The 26,027-nt window shown below is 38.7% G+C and overlaps 1 protein-coding gene across 1 annotated transcript in view; it reads left to right on the top strand.

The window, feature by feature from the left end:
• Nucleotides 1–26,027, top strand: part of ANO2 (anoctamin 2) — a 518,536-nt gene that overhangs the window by 145,221 nt on the left and 347,288 nt on the right. Inside the window, exons 6-7 of the mRNA XM_043967816.1 lie at nucleotides 3,054–3,105; nucleotides 21,881–21,936. Of these exons, the coding sequence (XP_043823751.1) occupies nucleotides 3,054–3,105; nucleotides 21,881–21,936 (108 nt within the window). The remainder of the gene's footprint in view (nucleotides 1–3,053; nucleotides 3,106–21,880; nucleotides 21,937–26,027) is intronic.

Genomic DNA, 26,027 nt, shown 5'->3' with positions numbered 1-26,027 from the left:
TGAGGCCCAGAGAGGTAATAGGACTTATTCAAAGTCATAAAGGTCATTTAAGGTCATAATAAAGAACTAGACTTTGACCTGCTGGCATCAGTACAAATTTCAGGTATGCCTAGAGGCAAGAAAATGAAAAAGATGATCCTCTGACTGCTTTTTTTTTTTTTTAAGTGAGGCAATTGGGGTTAAGTGACTTGCCCAGGGTCACACAGCTAGTAAGTGTTAAGTGTCTGAGGCCAGATTTGAACTCCTGACTCCAGGGTCAGTGCTCTATCCACTGCGCCACCTAGCTGCCCCCCCCCCCCGACTGCTTTTTTATTCATCTTATAATGATTGGAGAAGTTTTACCCTGAGAATATATTTAGAACTCATCTAGGGTATGCAGCTAGGTGATGCAATGGATTGAAAACCAGGCCTGGAGTCAGGAAGAGTTATCTTCCTGAATTCAAATCCAACCTCAGTTACTTATGAGCTGTGTGACCCTGGGCAAGTCTGCCTCAGTTTCCTCATCTGTAAAATGAGCTGGTGAAGGAAATGGCAAACCACTTCGGTATTTTTGCTAAGAAAACCCCAAGTGGGGATCACAAAGAGTCAGACATGACTGAAAATGACCAAACAACAACAAGGGTACATTGGTTTTGTCAGAAAGAAACAAACTTGTTTTATGGGTATTTCTTTTTTTATTCCTATGACAAGAGGCATATATTTTCCATTCCTTTGGTTTGGTTTTATTGCAAGTGACTTAAATATCTCTGCAGTTTGAGTTCCTTGCATGTCTCTTCGAGTGAGGGGGTGGTGGTAGTTATAGGGTGTCAGGGGGATTAACTGATAATTGCAAAATGCTTGTAAAATAATAAAATGCCCCATAAATACTGTTCCTAATTATTATCACTGTTTAATTACTGCCTCATATTACAAACAGAATTAAAGGCTGCTGGATCCAGTTCTACTGGAAGTTATTTGTGTGCCACTCCCACTAACTCTGGGGCTGGAATATAAGATGTGAGCAATGTTGGAGAGACAAGGTTCTGCTCATTCATCAGCCCTGCTCCCACAGCCCCACCTTGACCTACCGTGGGGCACAGATTCTTCAGTACAGGATTAGGATTTGCCCCTGCCCCAGTTGTCTTCCTTTTGACCCAAATAGCAAGATGGATATACTTCTCCTCCCTGTACCCTTTGCTTTGTGGGGGTCAGGGTGAGACAGTTATTTATCCTACAACAATTTTTTAGTGCAATTTAGAGTAGCTTGGCAGAGAGGCATAAACATCCATCTTCAGACCCTACCAAATGGCCATCAGTCAGCCAGATTGTGTCCTTCCAAATACAACCTTTGGGGGGAGGAAATAAGCATTTATATAATACCTACCATGTGTCAGGCACTGTTAACTCATTTGATCATCACAACAACCTTGATAGGTAGGGGATGATATCTCCAGTTTACAGATGAGGAAACTGAGTCAGTTAGAGGTTAAGTGACTTGCTCAGGATCACAGCTAGTGAGTGCCTGAGGCTAAATTTGAACTCAGGTCTTTCTGACTCTAGGCCCAGCACTCTGTGAACTATGGTTCCACCTATCTCAGTTATCCCCTTACTTTGACTCTCTTTATCAGCCTGGAATAACAGATTTACACTGGATAACCAGTTTAGTGATGTTCTTGTTGTTCAGTCATTTTTAGTCATGTCCAACTCTTTGTAATCCTATTTGGGGTTTTCTTGGAAAATATAGAGGAGTGGTTTGCCATTTAGTTCTTGAGCTCATTTTATAGATGAGGAAACTGAGGCAGATAGGGTGAAGTGACTTGCCCAGGGCCACACAGCTAGTAAGTATCTGGGGCCAGATTTGAATTCAGGAAGATGAGTTTTCCTGACTCCAGGCCCAGTATTCCATTGCATCACCTACCCATATACCCTACATGAGTTTGAAGTATAGGATGCTAAATCTCTCCCTCTCTCCTACCCATGACAGATTTTCATGAAAATATTAAAAAGGTCAAATTTTAGGGCTTCCTAAAGTTCTCTCAGGAGGCAGTGTGAATTCAGTTGAAAGTATTATAGAGTTGGAGTTGATGACCTGGGTTCAAATCCCAGCTCTGTCACTGTGTGACCTGTGGTCATTTGTCCTTCTAGGGTCGCCTTCTAGTACTAGAATTGTGATTCCATTATTTTTTAGTTATTACTAAATTATATGCTTCCTGAACTTAAAGATTATGTCCAAAGGCAGATTTTTACTTCCTTCAGGCCTTAGAATATGGCACATAAGTGGTTACTATTTTGAATTTTTTTATCCCCAATACGTGCATTTTAAGGCATCCTACTTATTACGTTCCTACTATGCTCTCAGCCTCTCTCAGGCACCATGGATATATAAGAAATATAAAACAAACTCTGTGCCTTCAAGGAGTTTTCTAGCTGGGAAGGCAGGATTAATGTGGGGAAGCCATCAGAGAGCAATAACAAGTCACAATATGTACAGGTGCTGACTTGTGCCAGTGTCCACAGGCATGAGTGGTAGAAAGGGCTGCTCTCTTGAAATCTCTTTCCTTTCATTAAGTTCCAATATCCTACTAGAAGACCTATGTCTTATTTCTCAGAGATGGTCCATTGCTTCAGCTTCTTTTGGTGTTTTATAGGTATTCACTGTGTTTTCCCAATTTGGGGAATTGGAAGAAATTGTTTTTTTTTTTTTTTAAAGAGGTTACCATTATAATCCCAAAGAGTGGTGTGCACATAATGCATACACCATGGGTGACAGTGTGTTGTATTTTACATATTTGTTTCCAGGTGGGGTGAAAGGGAGGGAATGTGTGGGGGAGTTAAATTCTTTGTTCTCTCGAAGGACTCAAGTTTGATTGGGTTTGGCGTTCAGTACATGAGTTCAACATATGCTTGGCTTTTCCCCTGGCTCAGTCAAAATGCATACATATTCTTCTCCCCTCTCCTCCCCCTCGTTTCACCAGGCCTCTTTCCACAATCCCCAGTGTGTGTTGTTCAAATCTGTGTGTTGCCCAGGGACATGATAATTGGTCTCATGGCTTTCCCGTCTTCCTTCTTTTTAGGTGCATGAAATCTTGAAACGTACATCCTGTTCTCGAGCCAACAACACAATGGGTGAGTACTACTTGCTTACCATCACTTGGACGAGAGTGCTGATGGAGCCGCCAAGGTGGCCAAATACTGTTCTTTCAACAACTCAGTTGGTGGGGGAAAAAAACCAACAAAAACAAACAACTCCTCCTGTGCCCCCCTCAACCCACACACAAACACAGATGGGTGCTTCAGCACAGGCTGAGAAAGTACAGGCTTTTCCTAAAAAGACCAGCTGTCATACCATCCCTGCAGGGGTCCCTGCTCCCCTGACCTTTGTCCCTTCCTCAAATTCTCATCCTAGTACAATTGCTTTTGCTTCTCTCTTTATTTACCTCCACCCCTCACCTACCTCCACCTCTTGCTCACTCTTGCTGTCAGTAACTTTGAAGTCTATTTAATAGCCATCTGTTTTCCAATGGTGTTATGTGGATGATAAGAAACATTTTAGACAGATACAGTTCTGGGCCTCTGGTTGCTTGCAGTCTGTGGTATTATATCAACCCTGATGATGACAGATAGAACAGGCACAATAGCAGAATAAGAATATGCACATGTGAATAAAAGAATTGTAAGAGCTTGGAGAAGGAAATGGCAAGCCATGCCAGTACCCTTGCCAAGAAAACCCAAGATGGGGTCACAAAGAGTCAGACGTGATTGAAACAACAACTCGGCAACGAGAACAACAATATCAAGAGATGGTAGAGACCTTAGGGATCTCCTATCTCAATTGTGTTGTACTGGGGTATAGTGGAAAGAACTTTGGATTTTGAGCTGGAGAACCGGAGTTTGAATCATAGATCTTCCACTTACTCTATGTGAATCTAGGTAATTCACTTAATCTCTCTGGCTGTCAGTTTTCTCAACTGTAAAATGAGTGGGTTGGACTAGATTCAATCCAATCCAACAAGCATTATTGAGTGCCTGCAATGTGGAAGACACTGTGCTTTGTGCTGGGGAATACACCTACTAGGAAAGGCGTTCTGTAGGAAGCGGCATGTAATTTGAGGCTTGAAGGAAGCAAGATGATCTTGAATGTTCCTTCAACCTTAATGATCCTATTAAGTTCCCATTCCCATTTAAGAATTTTATTCTATTCAGCAAACATTTTTGAAATGCTTTAGCATTGGGGGTTTGAAGGTAAGAAAGATCACTTCTTTTCCCATTGTGCTTTGCTACCTCTTCCTTGCCTATGGGTGAAAAACAATAAACTAAGAATGTCTTTTCATATTTCATTGCCCCATTGCCTAGATTTACATTCAGATAAAGTGTTTCTCCACCATTTTTTCCTGATCTACTTATAGATGTAGGAAGCTCACTAGCTCATAACAAAGCCCCTTCTAATTTTAGAAATGTAGAACACTTTTGGTTATATTAAGTAAAACTCTGTCTCCCTCCAATGTGTACCCATTGGTCCTAGTCCAGTCCTCTAGAATATTATAGAACCAATACTATTTTTAACTTGACAACCCTTCAAATTTTAGAAAACCATTATATTATCCCTTATTATTTTCTTTTCCATACTTATCAGGTGTTACTATGATGTAAATAAGATTGGCCGTAATTGAATGAGTCTTTGCATTTGAGTTGAAGTATCTGGTGGACAGGAATTTGATGATGTTAGATTGACTTTTGTATGGCACTCAGAATAAGAGTGTGTATACAAGGGCATTTTAAGACTCTGGAATTTTGATCTCGTAATTAATTTCCTAGAACATTCTAAGGAAGAGAATGAAAATGGCAGATAAGGAAAATCTATCACCTGGTGACACTGTTTGTCACTGAAGCTCCTATGGCTCCTGCTGGACTAGGTGAATAGGTCAGGGCATATTTGCTTAGAGATGTTTTCCCCTAACCTTGTTTAATTGATTCATTTATTCATGAAAAAGATGTTCTGTGAGTACCTAAGTTTTTTGTGTGTGGTTTTTGTGTGTCTGTGTTTTTTGTTTGTTTTTTGCAGGGGAATGAGGGTTAAGTGACTTGCTCAGGGTCACACAGCTAGTAAGTGTCAAGGGTCTGAGCCTGGATTTGAACTCAGTACCTCCTGAATCCAGGGCAAGTGCTTTATCCACTGTGCCACCTAGCTGCCCCAAGTACCTAAGTTTTAAAAGTCACTGTGCTAAGTGATAGGGATATAATGATAGATAAAACTCAGGTCCTACTGTCATGCAGTTTAACACCCAATAATAAGATATATAAATCAGTGTAATACAAAAACGAAAAGGATAAGTGAAATCAAGGTAAAGTGATCATTATCACCTTTGAGGCAGGGTGAGTACGGGTTAGGGAAGGTTTCGTGGAGGAGGTGATGACATTAGATTTAGATCAGGGAACAAGGGAGAGACTTGAACCAATAATGAAGTGAAGGTTCTAGACTTTATAACCTAGGTGACTCGAGACAAGGTATTTGATCTCTCTGTGCCTCAGTTGCTTCATTGATAAAGTATCAATAATAATCATTGCTTTTTCTACCTCATTGTCATTATGAACAAAGTGCTTTGTCAAAGCTCAAAGTGATACATAAATTATGAACTTTTTTTATTGGATGGAGATAGGGCAGAGCAAATCTATTCTGAGTGCAGGGGATGGTATGGGCAAATACATGGAGATGGGAGTGGAGATCGTAAAAATAAATAATGTTGAATAGTTCAAGAAAAGGTTAAATGAGTAGGATGGAGCCAGATTGTAGAGAACCTGGAATTCCATTTCCTACAAAGTCCCAGAAGAGTACCTGGGTAATAGCAAATGCTGGGGTTCTTTGCTGTTAAGGATTCTTTTGAGGAATTCCATAGCACTCAGTTAATGCAAATGTAATGAGATTCCCTTGATTTGAATGAGAATTTTTGAGAGGTTCTACCATAATTTCTGGGAAAGTCTGGAAGGGATATAAAAATGATTTTATGAAATTATTGAATGATAGACTTTAAAAATAATCAAATCCAACCCCTTATTTTACAGGTGATGGAGCTGAGGTCCAAAGAAAGGAGGATCTTTTTTTAGGGTCACACAGCTAGCACCTCCACTGAGGTGCTACTGAACTCAAATTCAGCTCTTCTCATTCCCAAGTCTAGTGCTCTTTCCTCTACATATGGTTTCCAAGCTTTGAGAAAGATTTGGCTTTTAGGGATTATGACTTCCCTGACTAAAGGGATGTTTAGTATGAGTCAACAGTGTGACATGGCTGTCTGAAAAAAAAAATAATGTGATCTTAATCTGTACTAACTGAAGTATAATATCCAGAACAAGGGTGTATAGTCTGTGGGGTGGGCCATGGTGAGGCTATGCTGATTTCCTAGGCTGTTTCTGATTGTTATGACACTGCTATAATACAGAAGCCCAACCAGTCATTGCAGCAAAGCAATGTGGATTAACAGGTGATCTGCCTTTTGGTTCTGAAAATATAGCCACATATTTATAAACCAACAATTAAGTGCAAAGGAACTCCCATTTCAATGTAATAGTAAATCCTTTTATATCAGAGAAGACTCTTTTTTTTGCAATAAGAATAATCATTACCCCCTCCCAATTTGTCTGTTATATAATGGAATTTCCCTTGCAACTCTTTGGCTTGTCTGAACCTTCCTTTCATTACAACCTTTATTCAGACTTGTGTGAGTATCTGCTATAAGGGCATGGAATAGGGCTAGAAAACAATAGAAAAACAGAACTTTTAATTCTTCTGCTGCAGCATTGCTTTTTTCAGTACGAAAAGGCAAAACTCCTTTTCAAGAACTCCAGCAGAGAAAAATTCCAAAGAACAAATGTAGTAGAAGAATCATTGGACTAGGAATCAGATGAAATCTAAGTTCTAGGCTTGGCTTTGCCATGGACTAATCAAGTAACCTATGGCAAGTCATTTCACCAAATCTGGAACTGTTTAAGTAAAATGAGGGGTTTATTCTAGATGACATCCAAAGGTCTTTTCAGCTCGATTTTCTGTGGTTCTAAAGAATTTGTTCCACTTGGTCTTTGATGTCATTTTTGCGTTTTTGGATGGTAGAGAAAAAAGGATTATGGTAACAATAACTTGCCCTAGAAACTCTGCTCAGAGGCATATCAGTTTGTAGACTTTCCTAAGTCTTCTTTGTAGATCCCATCATTAGGCATACGTAGTGAATAAACTTGACAATTGAAACCTTAGGCAGTTTACTTTCTGAAAAGTGTGACTTCTACTGGCTGTGTGCATTTATATGTCAGTTCCCATGTTTGTTTTACATCTTGTTCCAGAATTTCATGAAATATTAGAACTAAAAGGAAGACTTCAGGAGTCATTGTTTTCCATCCCCAAATTTATGGCGACTGGTAAAAAAGCTTCATTTTGTTCTCTCATTGACTTCTCTAATCTCGATAATGTCAGCACTGACCTCTCAGTGGCTCAGGGCATGGGGCCAGGATCTAGGAAAATGAAAGAACAAGGCATCCAATAGGAGGAGAGGTCCAGTTTTAAGTTTATAGGTTTTAAAAAGTAAGAACCTTTAGTAGTAAACGTGCTGTGGACTGAAAGAATTTTCGTTGTAGTGGATGAATGCGAATCTATGTGATTGGGAAGCACTTTTCTACTCCATCACAGGGGTTGTGCTTGTTGTTTTTCCTGTGTTCTCAAAGAGGACCATGACATCGGGGAGGTGATGCCATGACTTGAAGTGAATTGGATTTCAGTAAGGCAGGGCTGTGCAAAGTCACCAGCCTCACTTTCTCTTCTGGAGTCATCTGGGTTCAGTGGCAAGATATAAATCAAGATGATTGGAGATGACTTCAGCACTTACCTACAGCATGAATCCCCTTTCTTTAGGGCCTTATGGGGACTTAGAAAATTAATCAGATGATCTTGAGCCTTCTGTATGCCATTATTTCAAAGTGTTTACTTTATTAATGCTTCACTTCTTATCCCTGAAAGTAAGATTATATAAAGGTATAAATAATTTTAATTTGTTTATGACTTTTGAAGGGGCAGCTAGTTGGCACAGTGGATAGAGTACCGGGCCTGGAGTCAGGAAAACTCATCTCCCTGAGTTCAAATCTGGACTCAGACACTTACTAGCTATATGACTTTGTGCAAGTCACTTTACCCTGTTTACCTTAGTTTCCTCATCTGTAAAATGAGCTGGAGAAGGAAATGGCAAACCACCCCTGCATCATTGCCAAGAAAATCCCAAATGGGGTCACAAAGTGTCAGATATGACTGGAAATGACCAAACAACAACAGCAATAACAATAACTTTGGAAATAGCGGAATTCTGCACTTGAGAGATTTAGAATGTGAGCACTTTGAGAGCATGATTGTCTCCCATTGCTATTGAAAACTTCAGTGCTTTGTACATCTTAAGTCTTTAATAAATGCTTCATTCATTCATTCATTCATTCATTCATTCATTCATTGTGTCTGATTACACTACTCTGGTACCTGCTCACTGTGCTCTCTTTTCTTCTTGCCTATGCTTTCCCCTATTTTTAAGTGTCTATTCTTGGAGAATTTTGTTCACCTAAAATCCTTGATTTTTGATATTGTTATGTCTGGGCTTATCCACATCACATCCTTCTACTAAATGTAATCCAGAAAATGTTTCCTCATAATTAAAGTTTTTTCACCTTCAAGCATTGTGGCAAATATTTTCATTGGGTCAGTTATGAATCCACTATGAAAGAATGGGGAAAGGACTCCAAGGTAAAAACAAAGGGCAAAAAAAATTGGAAGAGATCTAATGGTGTCCTCATCTTTGTCATGTAGTTAAGAAAGAGAAGAGGTAGTGCTGAACATTTGGAACAGATTGGGAAACTCTTGGGAAATGCTTGGATGTATCAAAATAGAGGTCGTCTAGTAAGGATGAGTGGAAGAAGAGATGAATAGTTATGGTTGATGACTTTTTGTTAAGATAGCTAATTGGAGACATGAGCCTGATTATACGGAGTCCTTATGTATTGCTGAGTCATCAGTCTGTGACAGGATGCACAACCTTCCAAGACTTAAATTATGAATACTGCTTCCAACTTCTGCTGATTTTTGTGTCAGGACATGATACTACAAGAAGGAGTCTAGGGAAAAACCATTGCTAGGGAGAATGGAGTATGGGACAAAATGTGGTAACTGGGTATATAGATGATGTTTTTTTCTTTAACTGTAATGGATATATACACATAGAAATTAAGTCATTTAGAAGAGATATGTAGATTTGTTAAGAAAGTATCTGAAAATAGGATAGGGATTTTTGGAGCATGACTTAAAAGGTAGGAATATTGTCTAGGGACAGAGTGTCTCTAACAGGGACTAGAAAAATATATTTTCCTTGAGCCCCTTGATCAGATTATCAAAAGGACTTGAAACTTAGAGGGAGAAAACTCCCCTATGTGTATTGACCAAGTACCAAAGTACCAAATACCAAAGAGCAGAGCAGCTATAATATGAGAAGAATAACAGTATTTATGCTCAGCAATTTAAAGGAAATAAAATTTAATCAAGAAACCCATGGTTTTTATATACAAGCCTCAAAAATTTGGGTAAACAGCATAATAAAGATTCCAGTGGAAGTGTGCAAATTTGAACTTATAGAGATTATAGACTGTGGAATGGGACTCATGATGAGATTAAGAAATAAAATTGATAGAAGAAGATGGGGTGACTGTAGTGCTGTATATTATGAATATATGCTGTGAAATTAAAATCGACTTCCTGGGGCAGGGGGTTGAGGGGAGCTATAGAGTATTTCAGTGAATATCAGTGGAAAGAGAAACAGAACCAGTATTGTCATTGGATTATCCTAAAAGTACACTATAAATTACTTAGATGGAAGGGGGAAATAAGCAGAAAGTTTGAGAAGTAGACAAAAATAATTGTATCAAAGCAAGAGGGCCCTTCAGTTCATTCAGGCCACATAGTGGAGCTCTCTTCACTAAAATGATAGCATTTGAAAATTCTTTGGATTGTTTTAGTGAGAACTTCAAAAAGTAGAGGAAGGAAAGAAGGGAGCTTCTGTACTGGACCTGGTTTCTGCCAATTTCAGGAGGGCTTTGCTTAGTTAGTGAAGTGGACATGATGGGTTCTTGGGGATAAAGTGATCACTTCGTGTTAGATTTCAAGGTAAATAATGAAAGGAAAGTTGAACAAAGTCTGATATGCACCTTAGATTTTTTTTTTTTTTTTTAGTGAGGCAATTGGGGTTAAGTGACTTGCCCACGGTCACACAGCTAGTAAGTGTCAAGTGTCTGAGGCCGGATTTGAACTCAGGTACTCCTGAGTCCAGGGCCGGTGCTTTAACCACTGCACCATCTAGCTGCCCCCTGCACCTTAGATTTTGAAAGAGTAGATTTCAAAAAGTTTAAGGAAAAGTAGGACTCTGTGGCCTAAAGTTTTACATGGGAAAGAAGTCTGAGAGGGGGATAGGAGACTTTTATGAACCAAAATCTTGAAAGCACAAAAGGAAATATTCCCAGTGAAGAAGGAAGGTGTTACTGGATAAAGAAATCAATATGAGGGGCAGCTAGGTGGCACAGAGTACCAATCCTGGAGTCAGGAGTACCTGAGTTCAAATCTGGCCTCAGACACTTGATACTTACTAGCTGTGTGACCCTGGGCAAGTCACTTAACCCCAATTGCCTCACCCAAAAAAAGAAAAAGAAAAAGAAAAAGAAACTAATATGGATATGCAAGAAATAAACAAATTAACTTTGATTTTTTTTTTGGTTATTTTTTTGTGGGGCAATAAGTGACTTGCCCAGGGTCACACAGCTATTATCAAGTGTCTAAGGCCAGATTTGAACTCAGGTTGTCCTGAATCCAGGGCTGGTGCTTTATCCACTGTGCTACCTAGCTGCCCTCTAACTTAGATTTTTTAAAAAGTACACATATGATTGATAAGAAAATAATGGGAAAAAACTCAAAACCTACCACTATCCAAAAAAAGTGATTGACAAGCTATCAGTTGTTACCAATCAATATGCCTGCTTTCTCATATTTCTAAAATGTTTAGAATAATGATCCACACAAACATTGATATTGCCCTTGCTGAACACATCAGGAAGGAATAGGTAGGTTTTTGAAAAATAATTTTGAAGGCATACCAAATCCCTATGGTCACATGATAAAAGGTGCAGAGAATAAATGATACTGATATGTTTATTGCTTCATAATAAAAAATAAATTTAACTCAGTAGAGCAAAATGCCGACTTAAGGCATATATTTTTTTAAGTTCACGTATATATTAAAATCAGGAAAGTTTAACCTTTGTGTTCATTGGACCCCTGACACAACTGAGCTATATACACTCTTGGACCACTCACTAACTTGTTTTACCTCATGTTTTTTCCCAAGTGTTCCGCAAGTAACATCAGAACTTGGCTTGTGTTCCTCCCGAAAAGAAGGCTCTTATCTCTGCTACATGTACTTAGGCTAACAAGATATTGACTATATAATAGGTTTTATTTGACCCCAAAGGAAATGCAGAATGAGATCACGGATCCTCAGTAGTCATAAAAGCTCTCCTCTCCTGATGATTTGAAGTAGCTTTCCCCCATAGAGGATTATGCCTTCACTCAGAAACTATACAGTTTCTGACTCACAGTACCAGAAAAGGTAGAGATCCGTGTTTTTCTCTCTCCTTTGTGACTAAATAGGTTGTGGTCAATGACTTTTTTTCAGGTCTGAATGAGATCAGGTGACTATCTCCTCTCCTACCTTCTCTTGCTGAGTTTCTGAATCCCTTTCCTCCTATCTATCGTCAAAACTAAATCTTGGGACCCTTAAGTATTTCTGAGCTTTCATATGACTCCTGACCTTGTGGATAGAGAGGATTCTCTCCAAGTCTGATGTAGATGGGATTTTCTTATTCTATCTGACTGCTTGTTTCTCTTAGGTTTCTGCCTCCTTTTAAAGAATAAGTCTGAGAGGTGTAATGAATTATGCCAAGGTGTGTTCACCCAAGTATTGGATAATCTTTATTATAGACAATAAGAACTCAGGACCAAGGAGAATTCTACTTTGAAGAGAGAGGTTATATCTTATTCAGGAGATAGCTGGGCAAGGGGCTTAAGTGAATTCTTTTCATACAAGCCAAGGCACAATATATAGATAAGCTTCCCCCCTGCAAATTTGGATCCTTCATGAACATCCTTCATAAAAATGGCAAATGATTTTGGCAAATGTGGTTTCCCTGTTTTGTGCAACATTTGACATTTGCAATGAGTACTCATTGAGCAGAATTAATCTCTGTGCTTGTATTAATAATGGAATTCTATGTAGCACAGGATACTGTGAGTCATGAACTGAATAGTTTCTGAGGGAATGTGAGATCCAGGAGAGGGGGGAATTGCTCAAAGTCCTTTAGAAAGGGCAGGAGAATTATGACGATTGAGGGACTTTTATATAGGCCCATTCTGTATCTTCTGTGGAGCTATATAAACTATAGCAACCAGCCAGAGTCCTTTTAAAGTCATTCACGTTTACCACAACTTTGGCTGAGAAGATGCTGTTATATGGTGATTCTTGTGATGCCTCTAGTGATAGAAAGAGCTTGTAGCCTTGAAGAGTCTAGAATTAGATGACTATGAAAACATTTTGATTCAAAAGTGCTTAGTGACAGCCTGATTTCTCTTAAACTTGAATTGTTTTTTCAGGCTGATTAACATCTCAAGATCAATCCATTAAATGGAGTGTATGGGGCTGCAGAAACATTTTACAAGATCTCAGATCCAGGCTTTTTTCTTTTTTTGGTGAAGGAGGCTCTTTAGGGAAGGGATAGATATCCATTTCTTTGTTTTCATTGACATTGAAGTCCTGTGGCCGGAGAAAGCATGGAGGCCCCACTTTGACCATTTCTAGGGGGGTAAAATGTCTTCTCATTCCTACATATGGAAGCTATTGTTACCTTGAGTGGACAGAAAATTGCTGATTGATGGATCTCTCCTTTCATGGACCTTTTGGTGTCAGAGCACTTAAACAAATAGAAGCTTTGGATGCCCCCTCCCTTTCCACTCAGGAGATGATGTCTTAATTATTTTGACCAAAGCCAGACCAAGTTGTATGTTGTAAACATCTGGTTTATCATTTAGCCAGCTGAACTGGTTTACATTTTGTTAGAAGAAAAGACCCAGGATTAAAGGCATTTAAGTAATTAAGCACACGTCAAGACAATTTGGTGATGGGTAAATATAGTTTCTGTTAAATGCACAGTGCAGCAGATCTGGTTTAGATTTTTGTTGGGTTGGAGAATGGGGATGAAAGCAGAATGCTTGGTGAGCTGGGACCTATTCTGGGGAGAATCAAAACCAAATGGTTTTTCAGGAGCTAAGTCAGCATCATCCTCTAAATACCTGTGTGGTAGATAAAAGTTTCCTTTGAGTTTGGCTCAGAGGGAAGGGGGTTGTTAGACCCTGTCACCCAAAAGGCACTTGTCAATTTTGTGAGATTCTCTAAGGGAGTTATGGGGTAAACTTTAGCTACTTGGCTTTTTCTTCACCCTTAGCAAGATAAAGGTGCCCATGAGAGTACCTGTGAAAAGTTAGGTTTTTCAGGCTTTTGTTTAAGGTTCTAGTGTCATGAAACTCTCAAAGTCACTCAGAACCCATAACTTTGTTGCTCAGAGTACCTCTATCGAGGCTCTCTTTGCTCAAAACAGATTAATTGGAGCTAAGAAAGGCCCAATTCAGAAAAGCTATAGAAGCCAAAATCTTGGTTAGCAGCCTTTCATCACCTCTCCTCTTGCTCTGTGGATGTGGGGTACTAGTACCAAGATCTGTAAGTAGTCTCTAGCAAATTGGATCTCAACAAGCAACCAGGGATGTCACCTACACTTGTCCTTTTCACATCGTCTCTCCCATGCCCATTTATTGTGTCCTCTTCTTTGCCTACTTTTTTTTGAGATCCCTGTATTTTCCACTTTCTCACTCAGTCCCATATGTATTCAGTGGGTCCTTCTCATGCCAAACTCACTCTCAAGAGCTACCTCCTACAAATAGCCCAAATGCCAACTCTTGGTCCACACTCCTTCCTTTCCACACTTAGGATTGTTTCCATCCCACCCCAAAGACTAACACCAGCTCTGAGACACGATGGAATACAATCGCTCCTCAGTTGTCATCCACTTTTCTGAATTGTTCCCTCAACCTCCGACACCCAGTTCTCAGTTCTCTGACCACCTAGATCCTATCTGTTAGTCCTGTCATGCATAGAATTAGGCACAAAAACAGGTAGCAAGTCTATCAGAAACTAGTTTTCATCATATTTCATGTTTGTCCTCTAGAATCTCATAGAGAGGCAGTTCATGTCCTAGATTCATGATTTTTAGCTAACCCATGGGTAAGTTACTTTGCTAAGCTTCAATTTGCTCCTTTGTAAAATGGGGATGATAATGAATATTATAGATGAGTAAATTTACTACAATATGTATATTGTATACACACATATTTGTTATAGGAGAGATGCTTTGGGCACTGAGAAATTAAGTAATTTGCCCATGTTCATTCACATGACCAAGTATGTGCCAGAGGTAGGACACTGAAGCCAGGATAGCTAGGTGGCATAGTAGATAAAGCGTCAGGCCTGGAGTTGGGAAGACTCGAGTTCAAATATGACCTCAGACACTACTTGTGTGACCCTGAGTAAGTTATTTAAAAAAAAAAATCTCTGTTTGCCTCAGTTTCCTCATTTGTAAAATGGGCATAATAAGCAGCACCTATCTCACTAGGTTGTTGTGAGAATGAAATCAGATAATATAAAGTGTTTAGCACAGTGCCAGGCACATAGAAAGTGCTACATCGATGTTAGCTAAATAAAGGCCAGTCCTCTCTTCATTACATCTTCACTGATTAAATCAAGGACTTTTTTTTTTTTTTCTGATTTGTGTCCCTAGTGCTTGAACAGTGCCTGGCACAAGGTAGGCACTTAATAAATGTTTATTTACTTTGATTGTTGAAATCACAATCATGGTTATATGTGTGTCTATATAAGCACATACCTAGGTTTGCATATATTATAGCTCTAAACCATGAATATACATATGAAAAGTTAGGTTTGTGGACTTTTCCTCCCAAGGTTCTTCTGTGCACACACAAACACAAATATGTGTATATGTATGTGTGTATATATATATGTGTGTGTGTACATGTATATATACATAAATATATATATATATAATCGTATGGGTATATATATAATCATATGGGTAAATCATTTTGCCCCTCAGTTTACTATTACTACTACCACTACCACTATTACCACTACCACTACTACTACCACCACCACCACTACTACCACTACTACTACTACTACCACCACCACCACCACCACCAATTAGGATTTATATAGCACTCTAAGTTTTGCAGTGTACTTTATAAATATTGTATCATTTTATCTTTGCAGCATCTCTGGGAGGTAGATTCTATTATTATCTCAATTTAACAGGGGGGAAACTGAGGCTGAGAGTGACTTGCTCCTAGTCACATAGCTGTTAAGTGTCTAAGGTTGGATTTGAACTCAGATCTTCCTGACTTTAAGTCCAATGCTCTATCCATTGTGCAACCCAGCAACTGCCTAGATTTCCAGGCAACTGTTTTTAATACTACAAGTTATTCTTTAACTTTGGTAGGAATTCGCCATTCCAGTATGTTGTATAAGTTGAGGTTAAGGGGCCCAGGTCAGGCAATCCAGTATGCTTAAACTTCCCCCCTCCCACTGCTCACCCCAGGGGAACCCTGTGGTGAGGGCCTGAGCATCCCTTGGGCTGGTTGTAGGGAGGAAAAAACTTAGATCTGATCCTGAAGAAGAAAGCTTAGTATGGCCAGATGGATTATACATGATGGAATCAATTAGTTCATTTTTTTTTAAAGGGAGGAAAAATTATTTTCAAAGGAAGACCTCCTTTCAAAATATTTGATTTTTTTCTTCTTTTAAATTTATTTCCTACTCTATTAAGGGTGGGATCTTGAATTTTGAGTTTGAGGTACAAACCAAGGGACTAAGGAAAGTGGTTGGTTTATTTACCACCCACATTGCTCAGAAACACTGATAGAATTCCCCCTGAAAAGTCATTGGGGTAGATCTTGGGGATTTGGGTATTTACTTGTCTGAATTAGGAAAATGACATAACTTAATGAAATAGTCACCAGGATCATATTGACCCACAAGATAGGAAGCTGGACACTTGGGATCCTTTCCATGGGGAAAAAGGGTAGAGAAGGACACTCAATAAATGTTTATTGAGCACCTTTTGTATGCCTATCTGAGGCCCGAGTGCTTATTAAGCATGCAGAAAAAAACCAGAGGACACTCAGGAAGTTTATGAGTGTTCAAGACTGAGCAACACCTATAAAAATCCATAAAAAGTACAAAGCCCAGCAAATTGTTGGGAGATAAATTATGTGGCACAAATGCCAAATTTGACAAATATGCCAAAAGCCTTCACAGTACTCCAACTAAAAAGATTTGGCTGCAGGGTAAGGAATAAGAATGGGGTGGTAGGGAGAGTTTAGGGAAGTAGATCACTTTGTGACAGATCCTTTTTAGCTTCCAAAGGTTGTTGATAAGAGCAATAAGTCATAATGGCCATAAAGCCAGTCCTGAAATTGTAAAGAACTGGATTTAAGTCCTGCTTCTGACATATCCTGATTGTGTGACCTTGAGTAAGTCACATAACTTTTGAGTGTCATAGACAACCTCCTCAGAATATCAAATTATAGAATAGCTCCTGATCTGATTGAGAAAGGACAGAAGAGAAAAGGAAAGGAGAGATTGATAAGAGAAACTGAATTGGAAGACACAAGTCTTAATTGCCAATCTGGACCCAGATATTGTACCATAATGCTGAGGACACAGTGGGAACCAGAGGAAGGCCAAGTGGCCCAACCACCTGCTCTGTCTCTTTCTTGCTGTTTTGAGATGACCTCAAATGGATTTTCTGGTTATTTTCTGGCTCTAGTTGCCATGGCAACACTTTGTGGTGGGGAGGGATGATGGGAACAGAGGTAGGGGAGCTGATAGCCTGTGATGTTTCAGCTTTTATCCATGTCGACAGCCTTTTGGAAACTTTGAACTCCCTTCCTCCCCTCCTTTGCTAGCACTTGGGACTCTTCCCCTTGATTATTGTAGGGTGGCTTCACATTGCTGTGGTTACCATTCTTGAACTGATTAATGATGCTCAGAGTGAAATTATAGTCTTTAGAGTAACACAAATCTGTAGTTCATTGAGTAACCCAAGCATTCCTCTATCCTTTCTTCTTTCCAAAAAAATCTCTTCCAATTTTCTCACTGTTTTATGTTGATGATATACAGGAAACTTAAAATCAGAAAAGGCATCCTAATAGCCTGGCGATATCTTTGCTCTAAGTCCACCCAAGCTTTCAACTCATTGGAATAATTGCCCCTCCTAGACTACTGCCTCCTACAGCCTCATACGAATCAGCTATCCTTCTTCCTGAACTTTATTAGTGATGATCTTGCAATGGGATCAGCAGCATGTTTTTCTTGTGCTCAAGCCTTGTACCCCAGAACCAACTGAATAAGAGAGCGTGGTTCCTAAATCCTAAGAAGAGGATTGCTAGATAACTGAATGTGACTCCAGTGGTTCTGAATTTAGGTTTAGAAACTGGAGGACAGGGAAGGTGGTTAGGGCATAAATTTTAAAAGAGTCGATCTTGGCTATCCACCATTGTACCTTAGAGAGGGCTATGGATGATCAAGTTTCTCCTTTCCCAGTCACCTATCTTTTTTTTCTTTTTTCTTTTTTTTAGTGAGGCAATTGGGGTTAAGTGACTTGCCCAGGGTCACACAGCTAGTAAGCGTTAAGTGTCTGAGGCTGGATTTGAACTCAGGTACTCCTGACTCCAGGGCCGGTGCTCTATCTACTGTGCCACCTAGCTGCCCCTTCCTAGTCACCTATCTTACTCACCTATATTTCATCTTCAGAGTTTGGCATGAGGACAAAGAATATATATGAATAGTGGGAAAGCAAAAAAAATGTATCTTTAAAAAAATACTTTTTAAATATATCAACCAAATACTGCCTTCTCACCTTCCTCTTCACCTAGGTCCCCCCTCTCCCTTCTATCTTTGAAAAGTAAGGAAAAACAAAACCATTGTTACAAACACATATAGTCAAGTGAAACACATTTCTGCATTGGCCATATCAAAAAAAAATAGGTATGCTTTGTTTTTTGTTCCCAATCCTTCACTTCTCTAACAGGAGAGGGGATCATGTGTCATTGTTAGTCTTCTGGAATTGTGGTTGATCTTTCTATTGTTCAGAGTTCCTAATTCTTTTCAAATGACTTGACTTTACCATCCTGTTATCTTTGTACAGATTTTTCTCTTGGTTCTGTTCACTTGACTGTATGTTTGTATGTCTTTCTAGGTTTCTCTGAATATATCCTTTTTATTATAGCACAATAGAATTCTATCACACTTATATACCATAATTTGTTCAGTCATTCCTCAATTATGGGTATCCCTTAAGATTACCATACTTTGCTACTCTAAAGGAGCTACATTTTTGAGCATCTTTAGGGTTTGTTTTTCTAGGAGAGAATTCCTCTATTAATATACCCTCCCTTTATCCTCACTTCTCCCTTTCCTTCATGTTTCCCTGTTGAGTGTGGGTACCTCTTTATATGTGTATGCATGCACATGTGTATATGTATATTCTTCCCTCCTTTGACCAATTCAGACATTAGTGAGGTTCAAGTGTCAGCTGCTCACCCGTACCTTCTTCTCCATATTTCTATAGATATCTACTTGCACATCCTGATTATGTGAAATAATTTTTCCTAACCTTCCTTATCCTTTCCTACTATATTTCTCTTCCCCAACTTTTCTATTATTCTTTAAAAATTATCAAGATATAACAGAACCACCCATCTAATTAACCTCCCTCTTTGAACCCTGATGATGATAGGGTTCATAGGGAACACGTTTCACCTCTAGTAGTAGTAGGTCTCCACCAATCACGGATGACCATGGATCAGCACCTTGAAGAGCCACAGGCCACAGTGTGGCTGTGCAGTCCAATAAGGGAGCCACAGCTCCTGGGTGACTTATAACCAGTAACTGCCGCATCCTGTGTTGTATCTACCCCATGAGGAGTAGCTGGAGTATCCTCTCCAGGGTGCTGGCCTGGGCAGATCAATATGGAAAACAAGCTGTTGCCCATGCAGCAGGTTTTCCCTCTCCATGACACTGGTGGATCTAAAGGAGAGGCAGAGCCAATACAGTTTGGCACCAGTGCCACCGCAGGAGTTGCCAGAGGGATGTGATGTCCAATATCCAACTGCCTAAGGGACTCCGACTCCTGATTTTTCCTCGGGGTTAACTCTTGAAGCCTTTCCCATATATGGGTATAGCTGCAAGGCAGTGGAGGTTTAAAATCAGGGTTCCTTCCCTTAGGTTTCACTTCTAGATACTAGAATATAAGTACTTTTCTCTTGTTTAGTCCTTTATCATTGTTTTGTTATGTTACCTTTACATGTTTCTTTTAAGTCCTATGTTTCAACTTGAAAGTTTTTACATAGCTCTGCCCTTTTCACCAAGAAGGCTTAATGTCCTCCCTTTCATTAAAAATCTATATTTTCAGTTTTTCTACATAAGTAACTTTTGGCTATAAGACCATATTCTTTGCCTTCTGGAATATAATTTTCCAAGCTCTCTGACTCTTTATGGTGGTTGCTGCTAAATCATGGGTGATCCTGATTGTGTCTCCTCTATACCTGACTGCTTTTTTCTGGTTCCCTTAGCATTGTTTTTCTTTGATCTTTTATCTCTGAATTTTAGCTATAATGTTCCTGGAAATTTTAATTTTTTTTTTCAGGAGGGAACTGGTGGATTCTTTTTATTTCTGTTTTGTTCTCTGGTTCTGAGAGATCTGGGCAGTTTTCTTTTAGGATTTTTTTGGGGGACATATGATGTCTAAGCTCTTGTTTTGGTCACAGTGTTCAAGTATTCTTAATTTTTTCCCTTTGATAAATTTTGTAGGTCAGTTGTTTTTGCTATGAGATACCTTATATTTTCTTCTATTTTTTAATCTTTGACTTCAATTTAATATTTCTTGTTGTCTCATGAAGTCATTGGCTTCTGTTTGTTCCATTCTAATTTTCAGAGAACTTGTGGCTTGTGCTATTAATTCCCCTTCCAATTCTTTCTTCCATAGCTCTCATTTCTTTACAATTTTTTTCCCTTTAGCAATCTCATTTCATTGAGGAAAAAAAATTAAACTCCTGCTTCATCTTTTCTATGAATTCTAGTTGAATTTGGGTTCAAGATGTGTTTTCCTTTGAGGCTTTTCTTGTAAATGATTCTCTTCTTTTCTGTTTATGTCTTGAACATTCCTATTAGCACAATGGCTTTTTGTAATGAGATTCTTTTTTTCCTCATTCTTCCATCCCAATTCTCAATTTTGAACTTGATGTTAGGGCCAGATTCTACAAACTTCTGTAGGGAAGGACTTGGGTGGTCTTCTTTGTTGCTTTATTGGGGGTAATGACAGTAGTGTTGTTTCAGCAGCTCAGGGACAGCTCAGGCTCAGGTCCTGCATTCTTTCAGTACTCTCAAAGTGGTATGATCCATGGTGAAATGTGATTGCTGTCTCCTTGGTCTGAACTATCCAAGTTCTTGGCCTAGGTTCGTATCTGAGCAACAGTAGACTGGATTCAGCCAGTATCAGCCATATGGGAAATTCTGTTAGTTCAGAGTTACAGAACTCCCAGCTCCCTTTTGGTATGAGATTGCTGTCCTGGTTATTTATCTGAAGACTTTAGATTAGGTTGGAGGCTGGAATTAACATCCTGCTCTGCTCCTAGGATCTGTGACACATTACTGTGGAGGGGAGGATGAGTGCAGTTTTTCTTGTCAGTATGTCTTGCATTTGTGATCAAGAAATGGGTAGTAGGTAACCAAGCTGCTAGTTTTCACCTATCCCAGTTATGGTATCCTGATATGTGTCCTTGAGTGCCTGATATGGTTCTGGGATCCTCCCCCTGCGCAAGTTCACAGCTTTCCCCTGGTGCTAGTGTGTTCCATGCCCCACATGGTGGGCTACACATCAGGCCCCATCCCCAGTGTCCTTTCTGTCTGTCTCCCTATGTAGTTTTGGGCTGAAAAAACGACACCATTTTAAAAAACTTCTTTATCAGGATTCGGTGGTGTATTTTCTAGATCTCTTTGCATGACATTTTTTGGTGGTGGTGGGAGCTCATCATTGCCCTGATTCCTACTTCATTATCTTGGTTCCACCCAGGGCATATCACAAATGACTTTGTCCTTTATTTCCTTCCCCTTCTCTGCCTTTCTAAATTTCCGCCCTTTTCACCTTCTCCTCTATTTCTCCTCTTTTTCTCTACTCTTCCCTTTTCTTTTCCTTCCCTATTCTCCTCCTCTTCCTTCTCTCTCTTCTTTCCTTTCCTTTTGTAAATGCTATCTGTGTGATCTTTTACCCCTGAAAAGTTATTATCTAAAATAATGTAGACACCATTGAAAGGAATAATATTCATACAGCCAATAGATATTGAACAAGTCTGTGAACAAGTCCAGGATAATGGTTCTAGCACCTCAAGTGAATCTGCTATGAAGGATTCAGGGAAAGACAAGGACGATTAAGCATCTGGCCAACAGTTGGAGGCAGGAATTGAACGCATGTCTTCTTGACTCCAAGGCTTCAAGATTCCACTCTAACCTCAATGTTATACTGCTTCACATACCTTTATTCAACATAAATATGCATGGATTATAATGTGATATATAAATATTATTTCTCTATCACTTAGTTCACACTAGTCAGAATCTATTCTTGAAGGTACTGACCATCTTTGTCTTTCCCTCTTTTACAGGTATTAATTCATTAATAGCAAACAATATCTATGAGGCTGCCTACCCACTTCATGATGTAGGTATTCACTATCATTTGAAAAACAATTTGAAGCAATTAAAAAAACAGGCACTACCTTACATGGGTATATGAAAAGTCATGGCCCCGATATTAGCGGAAATATGTGACACACATACAATAACCCTATAAAAATATCTGAAAAGTTAATTCAGTAAGATTTTTGTATATTTGTATATTATTTTAATTATTGTTACTCTAAATGTGAAAGTCTTGTGCAATTACCAGTCCACTGGAGGAACTGAATGTTGCCATATTTGGCATTCTCAGTTAAAGTGAAGCCAAAATACAAAAAATAAATTGTAGCTAAATGGAAATATGACTCATTGGAATGGCAAATCAAGAAATTAGTGGAGTTGGTATTACTGGGCATCCAAGGAAAACAAGAAAAACATTTTATGGAATACTTGGTCATCTTGTCATAATGACAAAAAAAAAAAAGAACATGAAAATGATACTGGTATATGCAGTAACATCTTTCGCAAAAGATGAAGATACAGAAGTTCTTGATACAAGAGTTTCAATTCAAATCAATGAACAATTTAATAGTCAGGGACTTCAATGAAAAAAATGTTCATAGAGGTTGTTGATGAAAGTTATGCCAGAAAATATGATTAGGATTTAGAAATGATTGAGGCCAAAACCTCCACAGCAGCCTCATAATTATATATTTTGCATAATTTCTTCAAGAAGATTTTCAGGAGGATCTGGACAAGTTAAGTACCAAATACCATTATAGAAAAGGAAATTGTTTATACTCTAAAAGATCAGTTACCAATATGGGAGTTGTTTCAGAATCTACCGTTTATGTAGAATCAGACTTATAAGGACAAACATAAAAATCAATACCAAACTAAAAGAAAGAACAAAAGTGAGAGGATAGTGGCATAGAATTCAGGTAAATTCTAACCCGTTTAAACACCCAGTAATACCTAAAAAGGGGAAATAGTTAAAAGAACAGATATTTACATTCATTTTTGATATTTCCCAAGGAATTTTACACGAGGTAAATAAATTGCCAAAATGAAGAATTGAAAAAGAGTTAAAAAACTGCCTCAAGCAGAAATACTCTCTCTCTTTGCCAAGAAGAGAGATATGGAGGCCAAGGGCAACAATACTTAAGAAGATGAACTCAATTTTAAAATCTTATGAAGAAGATGGTGGAAGATTATGAGCCATATATTCCATACTGCAGTGAGAACCTGAGGGGAAAACCATGTTTATAAAAAGGTTGATGAGAGACACAATTAAGCCAGATCATCCTGAATGCAAAGATTGAACAAAGAAGGGGAAAAGGAACAAGACCAAAAAAATGGAAAAGATCCTTGGAAATGTTCATAATAAATCCTGCTCTCCACGAATTTTATTGGTGCTACCATATTTGGAATCTTAACATCCCTGTCCTCAATGTGCTGCATGGGGATGTAGAAATGGCACTAAAGAAATAATGGTTTGACTAGTCTTTGGTGGTCTGTGTTAGAAGCAATATATTTGTGAGTCCATTAAGTGATTAATTCTCTAGATGTAGGATACCAAATGCTTGGGGGGAAAGATAGATAGACCTTTTTATTTATTGAAAACAGGTCATCAAGAAAAATATGAATAACTACTGACTCATGCTTATTTTTCAATTTCTAGAAAATCTTTGTGAAAATGATCTATACACTGATTGAGGTCATACTTGATTGAAGTTTGAATTGAAAATAGGAAACTTTCAGAAATTGGATTCTATACCACAGTCACACAATTGATCAAAAGGTGTGAAAAAAATAAGATATCATTATGCTTATTGATAACTATTAAAAGAAAAACCCAAACCCCAAATTAAATTGATTTAGTATAGCAAAATGCCACCTAAAACTCTCCTCCAATAAGCTGTTACATATGCATATGTCAGAATCATGCAATATTCCTTGAAAGATGTAACAACATAAGTGACTGTGTTTGATCTTCAGAGTATTAGCATCAAGTAAGGCATAAAAGCAGGGATACATATGCTTGTCAAAGATGTTTGCCACTAACACAGAAGCTATCTAGCACAGAGTCCAAATAGAAAAGGAATTTCCCATAGATGGTGAAGTCTTTCAGATGTTATTGTCTGCAGATGGCATTGTGTTGGTGCCATTTAACCTCTAAACACTGCATAGACTCCTCAATGGGAGGCATACTGAAAATAGTTCTATACAAGTATCCCCAAAGGAGAAAACAACACACAAACAAACAAGTGGATAAAGAATGGTTCAAATGAAGAGTGAACTTGATCCAGAATTGAAGAAGATTGGGTTAGATTGCTTTGGGAAACTATATCATGCTTTTAATGACCCAAACTTTCTCCCTGAAACAAAGGTCAATCTTTTTTTTTAAATAATGATACTCTTCTGGTAGCAATAAGTCATGGAAAACATACTCCCCAAGGAATTAAAATTGAAGGCTACCCAGAGTTCATTGGAGGGGTAGTGTGAACAGACGGCAACATATTACCAGCTAAGGAAGGTAAGTAATGCAAGGGATATCATCAGAGATATATGTAACTGAAAAAGGAGGCAGGCTGATCATGTAACAAGAGCAAGGGGATAACTGATAGCCTGTATGTCCCTTTGGTATCCATGTAATGTCAAGATATCTAGAAGAAAGGGGTCAATAAATTGGGTGACCCTCCTAATCCTTTATGGGAGGACATGGATAAGAACATGCTGGATTAAAAAGGTTTGGGTGGGTTGAGATATGAATCATTGGAGAGAGTAGCTACATCAATAATGTTGCAGATTCTTGGAATTATAAGTAACCAGAGATATTCCTTCTATTTTCTCAGGTTCATGAGTGAAAAGATAGGACTTCTCCAATTGCTAGTTAGGGATAGTAGGGACTAGGGAAGGCATCATGGAAGAAGTTGTGTTGAGTTGGACATTTAAGGAAGAGATAACTTTGGGGAAAGGAAGAACAGAATGCATTAGAGGCATATGGAAAGGAGTGAACAAAGGCAAAGATGTGAAAAATCAAGTTATTTCCAGGAGATTGTGATGGGGATAGAATTTGAATTTTATTTAGTAGACAATAAGGAGCCACCGAAAGACTTTTGAACTATAGGAAAACTTACTGGGTAGATGTGTGATGGATGTTTTGGAAAAGGAAGAAATTAGAAATGGGAAGATCCATTATCTCAGATAATTGATAATGAGTATTCATGTTAGGATAGCAGCTGAAAAGGAGTAGAGAGGACAGATGGAGGAGATATCACAGAGTTAGAATCAATAATAGTTGCTAACCTAGCTAAACATAAGAGTTGAAAGAGGAGGAGAGTAGAGATAGCAGTAAAGCTTATAGAAGACTATATGAATGGTAGTTGCATTGACACAGAGCGGCAGAAATTGAAATATACTGGAGGGAGGAGATAATGATATTTGGGGGGCATATTCAGTTTAAGTAATTCCTTGCTGGCTATAATTGTACTTTAAAGGATAGGTAAGGTCTAGAGATATAGATTTGAGAGTCACCTGTGAGATGAAATCTTTGAGGCCATGGGAGAGGATGAGATTTTTAAGGGAAAGGATGGAAGGAAAGAGAAAAAGAGAAGCAATTATAAAACCTTGGGAATAAACAACTTAAGAAATTGGAAAGAAAATGAGCCTAGCGACAGAGATAGAAAAGCAGTCCTTATTGAGGTAGAAGAATTAGTAGAATGTGGTAAATAAGAAACAAAGAGAAAGACTACCTAGAAAGAAGGGGTATTCACCATTGTCAATATTTCAGCAAGGTTAAGGGAAATGAGGAATGAAAAAAAAAAAAAACCACTAGCAGGAAATTGGTGTGCTGGAATCCCAAACTGCCAGTTTTAAGGAGAAAATGGGCACTGGGGAAGTGGGAGCATCAGGTAAAGACAACTTCCTTAAAACTTTTGTCAGTAAAGAAGGGATGGTAGCTAATGGGGCAAAGGAGTCAAAGGAAGGGGTTTTTGTGGGGGTTGTTGTTGGAGAGAATTGAGTGTGTTTTATAGGTAGATGGGACAGAGCCAGCGTGGGGAGACAAGAGTGAAAGAGGAAGGGATAATTACTGGAGCAAGGTTCTGGAAGGGACATTAGGGGTTTAGATCA

The sequence above is a fragment of the Dromiciops gliroides genome, chromosome 5, assembly GCF_019393635.1.
Source record: "Dromiciops gliroides isolate mDroGli1 chromosome 5, mDroGli1.pri, whole genome shotgun sequence".
NCBI lineage: Eukaryota > Metazoa > Chordata > Mammalia > Microbiotheria > Microbiotheriidae > Dromiciops > Dromiciops gliroides.
Note: the sequence above shows the minus strand (reverse complement) of the source record. Positions and strands in the feature narration are given on the sequence as shown.